Consider the following 15,421-nt stretch of genomic DNA (forward strand, 5'->3'; position numbering starts at 1 on the left):
GGTTTCCTAAACACATTCCCATAGGCACTGTAACAATGTGCAAGCTAAAATGTATCTCTTTATCTTCTAGTTTACATGGCTATCTTTAGAAATTCTAGATCTGGGCAAGAACCAAGATTCTGCACACAAACACCACCAGAAATAACAGATCTATTCAGGCAAGATGATTGGGGCTCACTTCTGCTCAAAATGAGAAAAGATCTATTATAGCCTGCAAACAGAAACTGTAAATGCTAATTCAACACTTTCACACTGTTTTCTCTTTGGTAAAGTTTCCAAAGCAACATTATTAAGAGTTTTAAAGGCTGTCCTATTATCTGTAAAACAGAGCATGTAATGTAGCCATAAATGTTAAAATCTCAAAAAAAAAATCAGTGTTCTACAACTTTTATGAGAAAGTGTCTTCATTTAAGTTCATATAGTATATTGATAACATAGACTCCATTTATAAAAATATAATTACTAAAACTGAGTCATTTTAGTGGGCAAAGATGCAGAGAAACTAATTCATATTTGGATTTCTTGAACTAAGGCAATACAACAATCTGATTTCAATTCAAATTTTAATTAGTACTTCTCCCTTGTCATCTTTTGAATCAAGGCCTAGTGAAGGTTCAAATTTTAGCTAAGGTTATACTAGTAACTTTCAAATGGTGTCCTATTTGCAACCTCTTAGAAAAAAATACAAAATGTTACCTGTTTCTGAAGGCCAATTCAGACACAAAAGGGATAGTTTAATAAACAAGAGTAAACGCTCTGCATAACGTCATAGCTTGCAGAACGTACTTACTCTAGGCAACACCACCTTTTAAATGACTCAAATGTATTTTTTTCTTTTCCCCCTTTCGAGGAGGCAGAGGAGGTGAGGGAGGGCTAAGTAGCCTGTTTTGACAAGACAAGACGCCGAGGGGGGAAAAATCCACAGGCTGTTTTACCGCGAGACCAGAGCTGTGTTTGGTTCTGACTTGTGGAGACTTGTGCAGAAGACAACGTTATTTGTGTTTTGGAGACTTCCATTTAAATGACCGAGGCTGCAGTCTCTCCCAGCTCAGCATTTTTCGTCCGGAGGCGACTCGGGGTAGGAAAGGTCTCCCACCCACCTCCGGCAGCCCTTCACCTGCGGGACGCGGCACGCGGGACGCCCGCCTCTCCGGGGAGTGTCTTCGGTGCTATTTGAGTGCGACAGTTGGGGGGCGACGTGCCCTCCGTGTGGCACAGGTAGTTCGGTCGGGTGACCACCCGCCCGCCCGGCCCCCCTCGCCCAGGTACCTCGTCCGGGCCGTGGCCCCCGCCGCACTGCTTGCAGCCCAGCAGCTCCGAGACGGCCAGAGAGGCCGCGTACGCCTCGTTCGCGGCGGTGGCCAGGCGCATGTCGGCGCGGGGACAGCGGCGGACGCGCGGAGGCGGCTAGTGCGGGGCTCCCGGCTGCAGCGCCTCAGCCGGCGCGGACGGCGGGGGGCGGAGCGGCTCCGACAAACAAGCCGCGTGGCCCCGCCCCACGCCCGTCACTCCACCGCCCTGCGGCTGCGCGCGCCAATCCGGGTCCGGGGTGCCGCAGAGCTCCACCCCCTCGGCATGGGCAGGAGCCGGGCGGCGGGCGGTCTGACACCGTGGGGCGAAAAACAAGCTCCAGGGCCGAGCTCCCCAGCGAGAGCTAAGTCTTGGGCCCGAAATGGGCTCACAGGCCTGGGGGGAGCGTGCACTGTGTCTGGAAGGTACAGTGCAAGCCCTCGGGCTTCAGGGAAAGGTGAATCTGCCTCCCCTCCCCGCCGCTGAGCTTTTTACCTAGAGCCAAACAGCAACCAAGCTCGAGACAGGCCTGACCCTGACAGCCCGGAGCAATCAAGTTCTCTTTAAATTTTATACACTATTGAAATTTCCCTTCTTCTTTTCCGATCATGCCCAAACAACGCTAAATGGGCCGCAGAATGCAGGAACAATTACGGGACGGAACCCATGGCCTATTTTCAATGTGAAATTTATTTTTGGTAAGCTATGTAAAAACTATAAATATCACTCTCCTATACAGATAATAAGCCTTGGTAGCCTATCTCTGAATTGTCTTTTTTTCAAGTATATTTGAAGGCTTTAAAATTTCTAATATTCCCTCAAAACTGCCCTGGGATATAAAAGAGAGAATTCTTATCTCTGAAATTTGATGAGGAACTTGGGAAAATGTAGGTTATAAAGGAGCATAAACAATTGACATTGCTGGATCCAGAACTCACATCTCTCAAGTCTGGTGTCAATACTAGTTCCTTACATAGCTCTATTAACTTTTTTAAAAAAAAAATCAATTCCTAAATTAGATCCCCTTTTGTATGTTTGCCTTTGTGTTTTAAAAAGCTTACATGATTGAGTTAAAAGACAAAGTTGGAAGAAAGAAGCAAGGGGAATTTAAGCCAATAAACAGTGACAGACACAGAACCAGGACTCATAAATGAAAATAAGTTTCAGTCTTAGGAGTGAGGTTACAGTGTCTCAGAAGACTAAGTTACTCTTTTAGCTCTTTCAACTGTCATATTTTAAAAGTGGTAGTTTAAAAAGGTTACTTTTTATTTATCTCCTCTAGATAAATAAGATAAATGTTATATGTTCTCATACACTGCTTTTAAAAAATAGCTAAAGCACCCAGAATATTTTTTACCGATCAAGAGAAGCAATTTTGGGTTAATGTTAATATAGACGAAAAGCCTACAGAAGGCTCCCATGCTCTCTTCCACTGAGCACAGCCACAAGAAAAAACAAAAACAAAAAATCCCCCAAAACAGTATAATCAGATGCTCACTCAGACTCAGCCATAAACAAATACAAAATGAAACAAAACAAACTCAGTAAATCATCCAATTTGCAGCAATATGATGTACCCTCCAGGATAAACTGGTTGTACATGAATAACTTGGAAATATAAATGCACTTGATGTATGGGATTGTGAGCTATAAAAGCTAGTTAGATAATGAGGGAAGTACATAAAAAATGACTCTGGTTCTAAAATTATTTCTGAAGGAATACATAGTTTTAGTTGTCTAGTAGGGCATAATCTTTTTGTGTGGCATTAAAATTATGATATTTGCAAAATGGAGAATGCTTATCTTTCTATCTAATGAGAGGCAAGGGAAAAGCAGGTATTCACCTGACCCAAAAGTGGTTTAAAATAATTAAATGGAAGTTAAAACAGCAAACTGCATACATATAATAGTGTCTGATACTTAGTGCTTGCTAAATATTTATTGAAGACACATTTCAGATATATTGAAATCTGAAATTGTATAGAAAGCTTCAATTAGGATTCTTTTCCCCCCAGAAAGTTGCCATCTTTTATTTTAATGCTGCCTTACATGAAAAGAAAAATAATTTTAACTTATGTTCTAATTTAGTGATTTACTGAGAACCTTCAAGCCATTAAATGTCAAGATTCCTTTATGGTCTCTATAAAAACTGACCTAAATTCTTCAAAGAGTACTAATTTCTGCTTGCTTCCATAGAGCAGTACTGAGAATTAGTCACTCTATTCTCCAACATAAAAAGTTTGCCTCCAAATAAATCTACAGTAACCAAGAGTTTCAACAAATGTTAATTGACCAGCAGATGCCACTGTGTAGATTTCACTTCTGAAAATATTTAGTTCCAAATCAAGGCATAAAAAGTTTATATTTTCTAAGGATTTCACGGTAGTTCAGATGTCCCAAAGGTGCTTCTCCTCTTAACCTCCAGTGCTGAGCACATATAGGCACACAATAAACATCTGCTGAAAACATGAACAGTGATCAGAAAGGACTATGCTGTTTTTTTTAGCACTACACTTTTGATACTAATATTTATCACAGGTTATCAGTATAGGCCAGCAGCTATTTTACAAAGTTTGCTTTTAAACATTACATTTCAACATTTTCTTTCTTTTAAGAATCCTGGCCGGGCATGGTGGCTCACGCCTGTAATCCTAGCACTTTGGGAGGCTGAGGCAGGCAGATCGTTTGAGCTCAGGAGTTCAAGACTAGCCTGAGCAAGAGCGAGAGTCCGTCTCTACTAAAAATAGAAAGAAATCAGCCAAACAACTAAAAATATATAGAAAAAATTAGCCGGGCATGGTGGTGCATGCCTGTAGTCCCAGCTACTCGGGAGGCTGAGGCAGAAGGATCACTTGAGCCCAGCAGTTTGAGGTTGCTGTGAGCTAGGCTGATGTCATGGCACTCTAGCTGGGGCAACAGAGTGAGACTCTGTCTTAAAAAAAAAAAAAAAAGAATCCTGACATTTAATCCAAGAAGTAATAATCATTCTAAAATATTTCTTTTCTTCCTAAAATGTTTTGGTCAACTTACTCAACTATGTCAAAGTGAGGTTCATTGCCTCTGCATCTGTCCTTAGCAGTAATGCTCTCAGCCTTATTTTTCTCAAGAACAAGTTGATACTTATATGTAAAGGCAGAGTGGTGTCAAATGACTTGACCTTAGCAGAGGACAATGACATATTAGGTAAGTCCAAACTTGGAGTGATGGTTCAAGATAGGCTCCCTGAAGAGAAAAGACACATGAGCTGGAGTAGAGAGGCCTTGGTAAGAAAATATGGGGGAGGGTTTGGGGGAGTAGAGACGGAGTTCTAAGTAAAAGCTCATGTGCAAAGGCCCAGAAGCAAGAGACAGAGTGGTCTACTAGGGAAGCAGAATAAAGGAAGGTCATTGGATCTTGAGCAGAGGGCAAGGAGTGTAATGGAAGGAGTTTAGGTAAAAGATAAAATGGTAATAAGGATGATCAAGCTTCATTAAGGAATATGAATTTCATTCTTAAGGGTACTGTGGAGTTACTGAATATTTTAAGCAGTAGACTGACACTGGATTTATATTTCAGCCAAAGTTTAGAAAAATATTAATATATCGGAAGGGGCAGAACTGGAGGCAGGGAGATGAGTTAGAAAGGCTGGTGAGCGAATCTTGGCAAGGCAAGAGGGTGGTCTGAAGAACAATGGGAATGGAGAAAAGTGTAGGGATGAAGGTTGATTTTGTCTCTCCAACATAGTAATAAGTTCCTTGAGGAAGGCAATCATGCCTCAAACTCTTGTTTTTGAAATTTAGGAGATAAATCTCAAATTATCTGCTCTCTTGACCAAGCAGCTTCCGCTAATGCCATTCAGTCTTTAAAAAGTATAATCAATTAATGAAAAGGAATAGGTATATTTTAGCAGAAAGAATAATCAAGTTAAAAGGCACAATCATGCTTTTGTGGATTGCATATTAAACCTTGAAGTTTCTCCTTAACCAAAGGAATTGGATGAAAGTACTATAGATTTACGCATCTCTTCACTAGAATCAGAATTATATTTAATACAGTAATTGGTTAGAAAACACAAAGCAATGGTTTCAGCCATTAAATTCAAGAACTCCTTTAAGAGGGGGAGTGGGATGTTAGATTTATCTGGTTTAAGCATTCTTGAAAAATCTCCTATTGTCATTTAATATATTTCATTTAAAATGAATGCTGGTTTATAAGATTACTTCTGCTTACTAATTTTGTCAGGATTTTTTCTCCTCCAGCTCATATCTTCCTGTTTTTGTCTATATAGCTTGTCTGCTAAGCACTTTTTTCCTTTTGACATTATGTTCTGGGTACATTAAGATCCTTTTAGCACTGAACTTTAAATTTATTTTGTTCTCTTATTTGCTCTCTACTTTTTTCACTTCTTCAATTTAATTTTTAGAATTATATTACTTTAAAGGAGCAAGAATGTTGACAAATGTTTGGTCTTTTCCTCTCATTTAGGGTTTCTTCTTTTAGAAATGCACAGTATTTTAACTCTCTATAAGGGATTTAGAAATATGGGCCATCACCCATATTTGTAAATAAGCAGTATTCCAAAAAGTGTCAGTGGTTTTAAATTAGAAAGTCACTTTTACCCCCAAAGAATCAGTGTGTTAAATAGTGGTCAGGTTTTCCAGGCTGATAATAACAAGACCAGTGACTTATCAACTCCCATGTATCAATCACTTAACACTTCAAATGCAGATATTTTTATTTTATACATTTGTGACACAGAAACTCAAAAAGTATTAGTAACTTGACCAAGGTTATAAAACTAGTAAAATACAGTCTGGGATTAGAACCCAGGTCCGCCCGAATCCAAAACAGTAGTCACTATATAGGGCTGCTTCTTTTAATGAATATACATTTAAAATTTTGACAACTGTGTTTTAACCCTAAGTTCTTAATTCTGGGGGCATGAAAATTAGGCAGAAAGAAAGGAAAATTTATTTCTCTTGCTTATACTCAAGGTGAGATCTGGCTTAAAAAATGAAAAAAGAAAGAAAGAAATCATGGAATGAGTGACCTTGGTCTTTGAGAGCTTCTCTTTTCCATTTCTCTATCCCCGTCACTCCTCTCAGTGTCTCTTTCCAGGCCTTTGGTGGCCGCATGCTATCCAAAGCCCCTTCACTACATATCTCACCTGGGTTTATCCAACCTCCTAAATGTTCCTCACATTACCCCATTCCTCTTAGAAAAAGTGGTATATTTTAGGAAGAAAGCAGACTTCTCAAACTAATTCACACTATTTACTGTGACTGATCTCATTTATTTACTTAGTCTCTGTGTCACTAGAATGTAAGCTCCTTAAAATCAGAATGTTTATCTTTTTTGTTCACTGCCATATTTTCAATGCAGCACGTAGTAAACCTTCAAAAAGCAGGTACTGAGTGAATGAATTCCAAAGAAGTGTTTCCATTAGAAAAAGCTTAATTCAATTAAAAGCTTAATAAATTTCAAATTCAATATTCAGGGTTTTAAAGATTTGGACAGTCTAGACAAACATTTTTGGAGGCTTGGGGGCCACTATATAGGCAGGCTAGGCGATGCCTGGGAATCAGCTTGCCCTTGGATTCCGCTCTGCTAAGCAACTTACTTTTCAGAGTCTCTCCACTTATTCTCCTTAGGAACCCACAGATAGTCCCAAGCTTCTTTGATTTTTCTGTGTCTGCTTTCCTAAACTACCAGGACAGCAGCTCTACAGGTTCTGGCACCAGCATGTATGGGTGACTTGTTAAGTCGGGCAAGTACGTACAAGTTAGACACGAACTGTGTCTGACAGGACACCATTGTTTGACAAGGTTCATGGAACATTTTGTAACCAAATTTGGCTTTAAATATCCTCAGGTCTATCTAAGGTGAAATGATAGGAAAGAAAGTATTTGTTGAAATATCAAAATTAAATGGGAGAATTCATTCAGAAATATTACAACTTTTAGAGGATAATTACTTTTCAGCATCACTGTTGAACTAAATAAGAAGGAATGGGCTTAATTTGGAATACTGTGAAGTTCAGGAAAAAGGTGAGTCTGGTGGGAAGTGGACAGTTAGGACTTTATGCCATGTGTTTTTAAGAAATACTGAAGGATTTAAAGAAGGACAATAAGGAAACACTGATACAAGCTCAAAAAAAAAGGTAACTGAAGATACTAAATATATACAAGTAGAAATATTTCTCAGACTGTGTAAGTGTTCTATATAGTATAATTTTTATTTATTTACTTATTTTTGAGACAAAGTCTTGCTCTATTGTCTGGGCTAGAGTGCAGTGGAGTCATCATAGCTCACTGCAACCTCAAACTCCTGGGCTGCAGCAATCCCCCTGCCTCAGCCTTCGGTACAGCTGGGACTACAGGCACAAGCTACCATGCCCAGCTAATTTTTTTACTTTTTAGTAGAGAAGGGGTCTCATTCTTGCTCAGACTAGTCTCAAACTCCTGGCTTCAAGCAATCCTCCTGCCTCGGCCTCCTAGGGTGGTAGGATTACAGGTGTGAGCTACTGTGCCTAGCCTATGTTGTATAATTTTTAAAACAGTTTTTGAGGGGCTGGATTTCATTTGTACCGAAAAAATGCAAACATGTGAAAATATTTTTAAAATTCTCATAGTGTTTCTATTTGTGGGCACAAGCCAAGGACTGGTTTAGTGTTTATAACCGATAATTTTAAATACAAGGAACTAGCCAGGTATAATATTAAAAAAAAAACAACTCTTTTCAAAATAGATTAAAACCAAACCCAATATGTTTAGCTTATCCTCTGCCCACAGACATGATGGAATTGAACTAATCCCATTTTACCAAGGGATTTTATTCATGGTTAAAATGTTTGGGCTAAATGTATATGAATGAGTCATTAGCTAAATCATGACTGAATTTTAAATGCTCAATTTATACTAAAGATAATTTTGTTTCAAAGAAGAACAAAATGGCAATATTCTAAAAGTTTTAAATCAAGTTATCTTTTGTTTATAATAGCTATCTTGCCCTCCCTATCCATGCCCTCCACCCCAGATTCACCAAGTGGTGAATAGAATTCTGCAATATGTGCTTTTCTTGCACATCAAAGAACCCCCACTCAGTTCCTTTGTGATAATCTTTAGTTGTAGGTCCTCTAATCCTTTAAATCACCTTCTTTCTTTGCCTCCTACAGAGGTCTCTTGTTTTCCAAGAGGGTATTAAGTTGTAAATCCTTAACCTGAGCACAAAGTACAAGGCCACATCTGGAGACTACTTGCCTGTTATTATGCATCTTAAAAATAAAATGCTGTTCACTCAACTTTCCCATCTGTTCTGCCCTCCAAAATCCTCACTGTACCTCTGTGGGCCATGGATACATTTAGGGCACTGTAATTCAACAAATAAAAATGTTTATCAATACTAGCTTTCTGTTTAGCTACAATATGCTCCCAAATAAAAAAAAAATACCACTTTAAAAGTTAAGCTTTTTACACGAACTCAAATTTGAACAGAATTCAAGATCATTTCATTTGTAGTAACAGAAAATCTGATTTTCCTCATTATTGTGTTCTTATTTTTTGGCAGATAATTAAAAACCCCTAAGACAGAATTTTATTTAGATGATATAAGTTAGAGAAGGTAATATTGTTTCTTAATTATTTTATAATTCTAGTTTTAATATATTTTGGCATATAGGTTTATGTATGGATGCCAATGCTGTTATCTTACCAATTAACAGAAATCTTGACATTTGTAACCATGTAGCATTCAATCATTCATTGTTTATAAATATTTACTGAATGCCAGTTATATATATGTAATTTCTTAAGTCCTACGAACAAGCAGAAATATCTTAATTTGAGATTGTGATTTAGTGTCTGATTTAGACTGAACCTTTCACATAAGTCATACATATCGGCAGATAGCTTGAGACTCTGTTAGGGAGCATCAGATGGGAAATCATCTAGTTTATTACCCAACTCTCCAAAAAAGAAAAAAAGAAAACGAAAAAAGAAAACACAAACCAGCTTGAAAATCTCTCTCTTTTTTTTTTTGAGAAAGACTCTCGCTTGGTTGCCCTGGCTAGAGTGCACTGGCGTCATTATAGCTCACTGCAACCTCAAACTCCTGGGCTTAAGCAATTCTCCCCCCTCAGCATCCCAGAGTGCTAGGATAACAGGTGTGAACACCTCGCCTGGTCCTGAAAATGTCTTAACTAACCAAACCCCTCTAGTTGTAGTATCCCAAAATTTAAAATGAAGGGCAGTTGAACTTTCCTGATCTCTCAAACTTTATTTCATCCCTGGAGTTCTACTCTTTTAATATAATTCCTGATTTTATCAAGAATTATATGCCTTAAACTAACTAGAACCTGGCCTCCTCCTGCTTTAGGTTTCTTTGTACGTTATCAGTGGTTTTGAAATTATATTTGTTAGAATAGATTCTTTGTAAGTACTTTAGAGATATTATAAAACATAGATTTGAACTTTGTTTTTCAAAGTAACCTACAAATATACATCAACATTAAATTCATTGGAGAATGCCAACATAATAATTTGTTACCACTAATAAATCAGTTACTAGACTAAATAAAGCTTCTCCCACCATCTCTGTGAGCACGTTTGAATATTCTTGTAAATGTGTCAGTGATTAGAAAGGGTATTGTGTTCTAGTCTTTAAGAAATTCATGCCTGTCTACATCTGCTCAAGTAAAACTATATAGTAAGTGGACTGCTACAGTAGGTGGGTATTTTGCTTTAAAAATACTAGGAGTGGCTCAGGTACATTTGCGTGGTACATGCTCCTGAAAGGGTATAACTGTCAGTTTTGTAATGTCAGAGGAATGGACTGCATATCCCACCATGGTTCTTTTAGTTTTAGTGCATATTGTACATTTTGGTGCTTTATGTTGTAACTTTTACATTTATGGTAAAGAATTCAAGTGGTTGTTTGAAATCAATAATTCTTTTTACTTTTTTGTTCAAGTTTCTGAATCAGTTTAACTGCAGAGTATCCTCAGAATGTAAGGTGAGCTATTTAAAAAGTTTTCATTCAAAACCACTTATCTGTGAGAATCCAGATTTTCTTGATATTATGCATACTAGAAAATACAGAAATAATACTGCAACTACTAATATCATCCATAACCCCATAATTTCAAGTTTGCTTAAAACATAAAATAGTCCCAGTATTCTCACTAATTGACTTGATAATGAATTTACTTATTTGAACTTAAATCATTTATTAATAATAGTTTTAGATATTATATATATCAGAATTCTGGTAATATTGTTTGATTAATGTCCATGCTGACAAAAAAAATTAAAACATCTGAACTATCACTGTTTTATATATATACGCCGCCTCTCATGATCTGTACCCTAGAACTCACATGTGGTCTGGAGGATCCAAGCTAGTCTGTAGCTCTTTACATTATCCACCCAAGGCTTGGGTCAGGCTTTAAGGTTCAGGGAATGCTCCAAGGATTTTTACTGGTTTCAGCAAAGTGCTGGGGGGATCTAGTTCTAAGTCTCATTCCCATCAATGCCAAATAGAGCCTTAAAGAGAAAAGGCTCTTGGAATTACAGTGGTTCGTGATGGTCTACTGAATTATAAACCAAAATCACCTTCACAGAAGTACTTTAATTTAGCCTGTCCTGGATCTGGTATATAACTGAAAGGATTATCAATCCTTCTAGTCCTTCTCAAGAAAACATAAATAAAGTCAATTTTATCCTTCAGTGACACACATACCAGTATGATCAATAATAGCCTTAGTCCTAAATACAAAAATTTGACCTAATAAATAACTAGTTTTACACTACATTTCAATTAAAAAAATTAAGTGAAATACTTTGGATTTGTTCTTATTAACCAAGATATTGTTGATATCCAGATAATCCTTGGTGTTTATAATAGGCGGGTAATGTATTTGCTGTCTATAATTAGAACTTGCTTTATGTCAATAAATTCAAGTTTCAAGTATTGAACCAGATAATAAAAATTCAACCACAGTACTTTACTGAACACTAAATTTACAAATAAGTGGGTTTTAAAAATCTAAACTTCATAAGATGCCAGAAAAAAGTATGTGGATCAGGGGAAAGAGCAAAGCAGAGTCAAAAGCAGCAGGATGCAGTTCAAATAGGTCACACTCAACTTTTAACTTTCCCTAAGAAAAAAAAAAAGCTTACCAACAGCTTTTAACCAATCACAAAGCAGACAAATAAGTAAGGACTCAACTGTTCCAGATACCAATGAGGTACAACCTTCGTTTTTGTTTTTTTTTTTTTGATTATATAGTGTCACAGCAGAACAACACAACAAATTATAAAACAGGATATACTGTCCTAGGTTAGAAGTAACCAATAAAGATAAAATCTCTTCATCAACCCTTGACAAAATACATCAGATTTAATAATTTAGTAATAATTTGTTTCATCCTTATTATGCCAGGTGCTGTATGCATTAAAGTTCTCTTTAAAATATTAGTGTATTTTTAATAAAAATATAGAATTTGTGGGAAATTTTATTTATTATTGTGAATAGAAGATAAGGGTAGGAATATCTATAAGAAAATTCTTCTCTTTTTAAATTCCCTAACCCTCAATTTCCAAAATCCATAGGGAGCAAACCCCACCAATGAAATGCTACAGTTCAAATTCAAAAATATAAAATATGAGTAAAAACAACCATATATAAATACAACTTTCAACACAGGAGCAAGCAAACTGAACATATTGTACAGTGCAATTCAATACAAAATTTTCTCCTATTTCTATTACTCAATACATATCTTTCTTGAGAGAGGAAGGTTTTCTGAGGATTTAGAAGGAATTTTTTAAAGTTACAGAGTTCCTTACTGTTATGTTTAGTGCAGACCTTAGTATTTGTTCAAATTGACAGAGTGTCACTTACAATACAGACATGAAAACACGGAAGTAATAGTTAACAATTTTGTTCATTTTGCTTTGGCTTGACAAATTTATAAAGCATTCTAAAGCAGTTTCCAATATTTTCTGTGAAAATCTTCAAGAATCACATTTTCTCTTCAAGTATTACTTAAATCGTTTGGTGGTTTTAGTTTCCTAAAAAATAATTTTTTAAGTAGATCAGCTTGCCTTGTCATTATCATCCATTATCTCCTAAACCTACCATGCATTTTAAGACAGAGGAGGTTTGTTAATAATACTGTAAGATGCTGTAAAAAATGAATATATTTTCCTTCAATGCTTCATTTTATTCTATATAGCCCTAGAGAGTAGGGGGAAATTAAATAATGTTTGGAGACTGGCTATAGGTTTTGTCAGTGATATCCTTGTTTCATGCTTCTCCTCTATCCTCAGTTGTCACAGATAACCAAGATATGTTAAATCAAGAAAAAAGGTAGTTTGAATACATCATTTGGGAAAGAAACACTCTATATCAATCTCATGGGGTTTTCTGGGGGCTCTTAAGCTTTAGTAATTTAGAACAGTATCATTCCAAATATTACTAAAAGCTTCTTTAATACACATATCTATATACTAAGGATTGGTTAAATTTATAAACTATATGTATGGATATTTAGCCAACATTCATTCAACCAATGTTAATTAAGTACCTACTATGTGCCAGGCATTTTTTTTCCTTCTCAGTCTATTTTTTTTAAGAACAACATCTATATATTCTTTCTTCTCCTCTTTTTTAGTCTCCTATAGTTATCCACCCACTTGAAGTCTTTTTGCTGCTAAAGGGGCACCTGTGCTGAGGAATGCCTTTACAACAAAGGCAAACAGGTACAAAGGGCTTGGAGAAGAGGATTTCATGTTATGCTTAAAAGCTAAGTTAAGTAAATGAGTACCAATTGATGGAGAGCTTTAAAATCAGTAACTCAGATTTTTAGTCTAAGGTTTGATTCCAGAAGTAGGTAGATACTATACTTTATGATTTCAGATTTGATATTAATAGAATAGCTAAAACATATTGTGGTTAGTATGTTTCGGGCACTGTTTAAGCATTTTACATATATTTTAACTCATTTAATTCTCAATAACAACCCTTTAGGGAGATGCTATCTTCATTTTATAATTGGGAAATCGACTTAACCCAAGACCACATAGCCAGCAAGGGGACTGAGTAAAGGTTAGAACTTAAGCATGTCTGACTACTCCAAAGGCGTGTTCTTTCTACTATACCGTGATGTTGCCTGACAATGTTTTAGTGTCCTTTCTCACTGTTAATATTCCAGTGAGTGTGTGTCCATCAGGAAAGAGGCCAAGGGACCATAAACTCTTATCATCCCTTCCTATCTTCCCCTGTACTATTTTCCCTGCAGTCTCTTCTGTATGACTGCTCACCCCACCCTCTGACCACCCAAACCATTAAAACACCATCCCTCTCCCGGAAATCTGTACTGGTTCCCCACTGAGCCTATTACCAAAACAAACATGCTCCATAACATCTCTTAACATCTCTTTCTCCCTGGCTATTGTGCTCTTCATACATGTTAATCCTATCCCAATTTCCTTTACTCCTACTGTCTCTGAACCTCCAAAATACCATCCACTATATTTTGGATACAATTATAAATAATATTTGTGGATGTGCCCACGTTGTGTTAAGTTTTAAGGTACAACCACAGAGTATATGTCTTTTTTGGTCTATGTTGAAAGTACATTCTGTTTCAGATGGAAGGATTTGGGGGAAGTATATTTGTGGACATATGTTTATCTTGCTTTGGAATTATAACTACCGGCACAGCACACACAAATAGATACTTAAAATACACTTTTATTATATTACAGGCATTGTACATAAAGAGAAAGCAGTAAGTTTGAATCCAACAAAAAATGAGTAAAATTATCTTTTAGCCTAAACAAAATATATATTTTATGTAAAGGGGAAAAATGATAACATAAATGAACACTTAAATTGGCAAATAATCATAACTTAAATCACCTTCATAGATTTAAAACTTAAGAAAATACTGTAGATTTTTCTAGCGGCTAAATATCTTATTGCCTACTCAAAAAATGAAATACAGAATTTAGAGTGATTTTTTTTTTGGTGGAATTAAATCCAATGATCTCTCTCTCTTTCTTTCTGTCTCACACTCTCCTTTTAATGTTTTCCCATACAGTTGAAAATCAGCAATTTTAGCCAAAATAGCCGTTAACTATTGATATAGCTACATCTCATTATACCTGAATTGACTTTTTTTAGACAATCTCATGAACTGAATCTAGAACACGTAAAACAAAAGATAAAAAATAGATGCCAAAGCATATGTATGGTACTCAGAGGAAAACCTCTCTTAGAGACAAATTTACTATTATTTGGCACACTATTATAACAATGTTAGTTATCCTAAGTCCACAGCAATTTACAAGGGAGTAGGGACTACTGTCAAACTGATAGAAAAAAAAAGAACAGTCAAACATTTAATCACAAGGGAAGAATCAGAAAATTTCTAAAAAGCAGAGAAACAAGAACTTGAACAACATAGTAGTCGGAGGACGTTTTCTGTACAGGTAAATGGTCCTCTAAACCTTAAGGAGACCTGACAGCACCTCTCTCACAGATTAGGTTAAAACCTGATTTCCATAATAGTGATTCTTATTCATGTTGGATAAACACTTAAAAATATTTCTATAGATGCTCCTCAACTTATGATGGGATTATGTCCTGATAAGCTCATCATAAACTGAAAATATCATGAGTCAAAATGCACTTAATATATCTAACCTACTGAATATGATGGCTTAGCCTAGCCTACCTTAAATGTGCTCAGAACACTTACATTAGCCTACAGTTGGGCAAAATCATCTGGCAACAAAGTACACTGTAGAGTATGGGCTGTCTACCCTCGTGACTGCGTGGCTGACTGGGAGCTGTGGCTTGTTGCCACTGCCCAGCATCAGGAGAGGATGTGGTACTGTTTTCCACTGAGCTTTCTACTGAATGTTTATAGCTTTCACACCATTGTAAAGTCAAAAAATCGTATGCAAAATCATCTAAGATGGGGACTGTCTGTGTAAGAAATATAATTTAAAATGGCCTAATAGGCAAAGTGATCCTCAGAAGCCAAAAATAACCAAGAGGAGAAATCCAGGGAGGCAGTGAGCACTGAGGCTGGCAGCGTGGATCCCCGGCAGGCTAGAGCAGCAGCACAGGGAACAGAAGACAAAGC

At 36.7% G+C, this 15,421-nt stretch overlaps 1 protein-coding gene across 3 annotated transcripts in view; it reads right to left on the reverse strand.

The window, feature by feature from the left end:
• The window catches only part of SESN1 (sestrin 1), a 99,256-nt gene that overhangs the window by 21,314 nt on the left and 62,521 nt on the right, over positions 1 to 15,421 (reverse strand). Inside the window, exon 1 of one of the 3 annotated variants that reach the window (XM_045544137.1) lies at positions 1,270 to 1,453. The exons of the other annotated variants lie outside the window; for them this stretch is intronic. Within the exon in view, the coding sequence (XP_045400093.1) occupies positions 1,270 to 1,371 (102 nt within the window). The 5' untranslated portion in view covers positions 1,372 to 1,453. Of the gene's footprint in view, positions 1 to 1,269; positions 1,454 to 15,421 lie in introns of those variants that run through there. 3 annotated transcript variants of the gene reach the window in all.

Source organism: Lemur catta, chromosome 2, assembly GCF_020740605.2.
Source record: "Lemur catta isolate mLemCat1 chromosome 2, mLemCat1.pri, whole genome shotgun sequence".
In the NCBI taxonomy this organism is placed as follows: Eukaryota; Metazoa; Chordata; class Mammalia; order Primates; family Lemuridae; genus Lemur; species Lemur catta.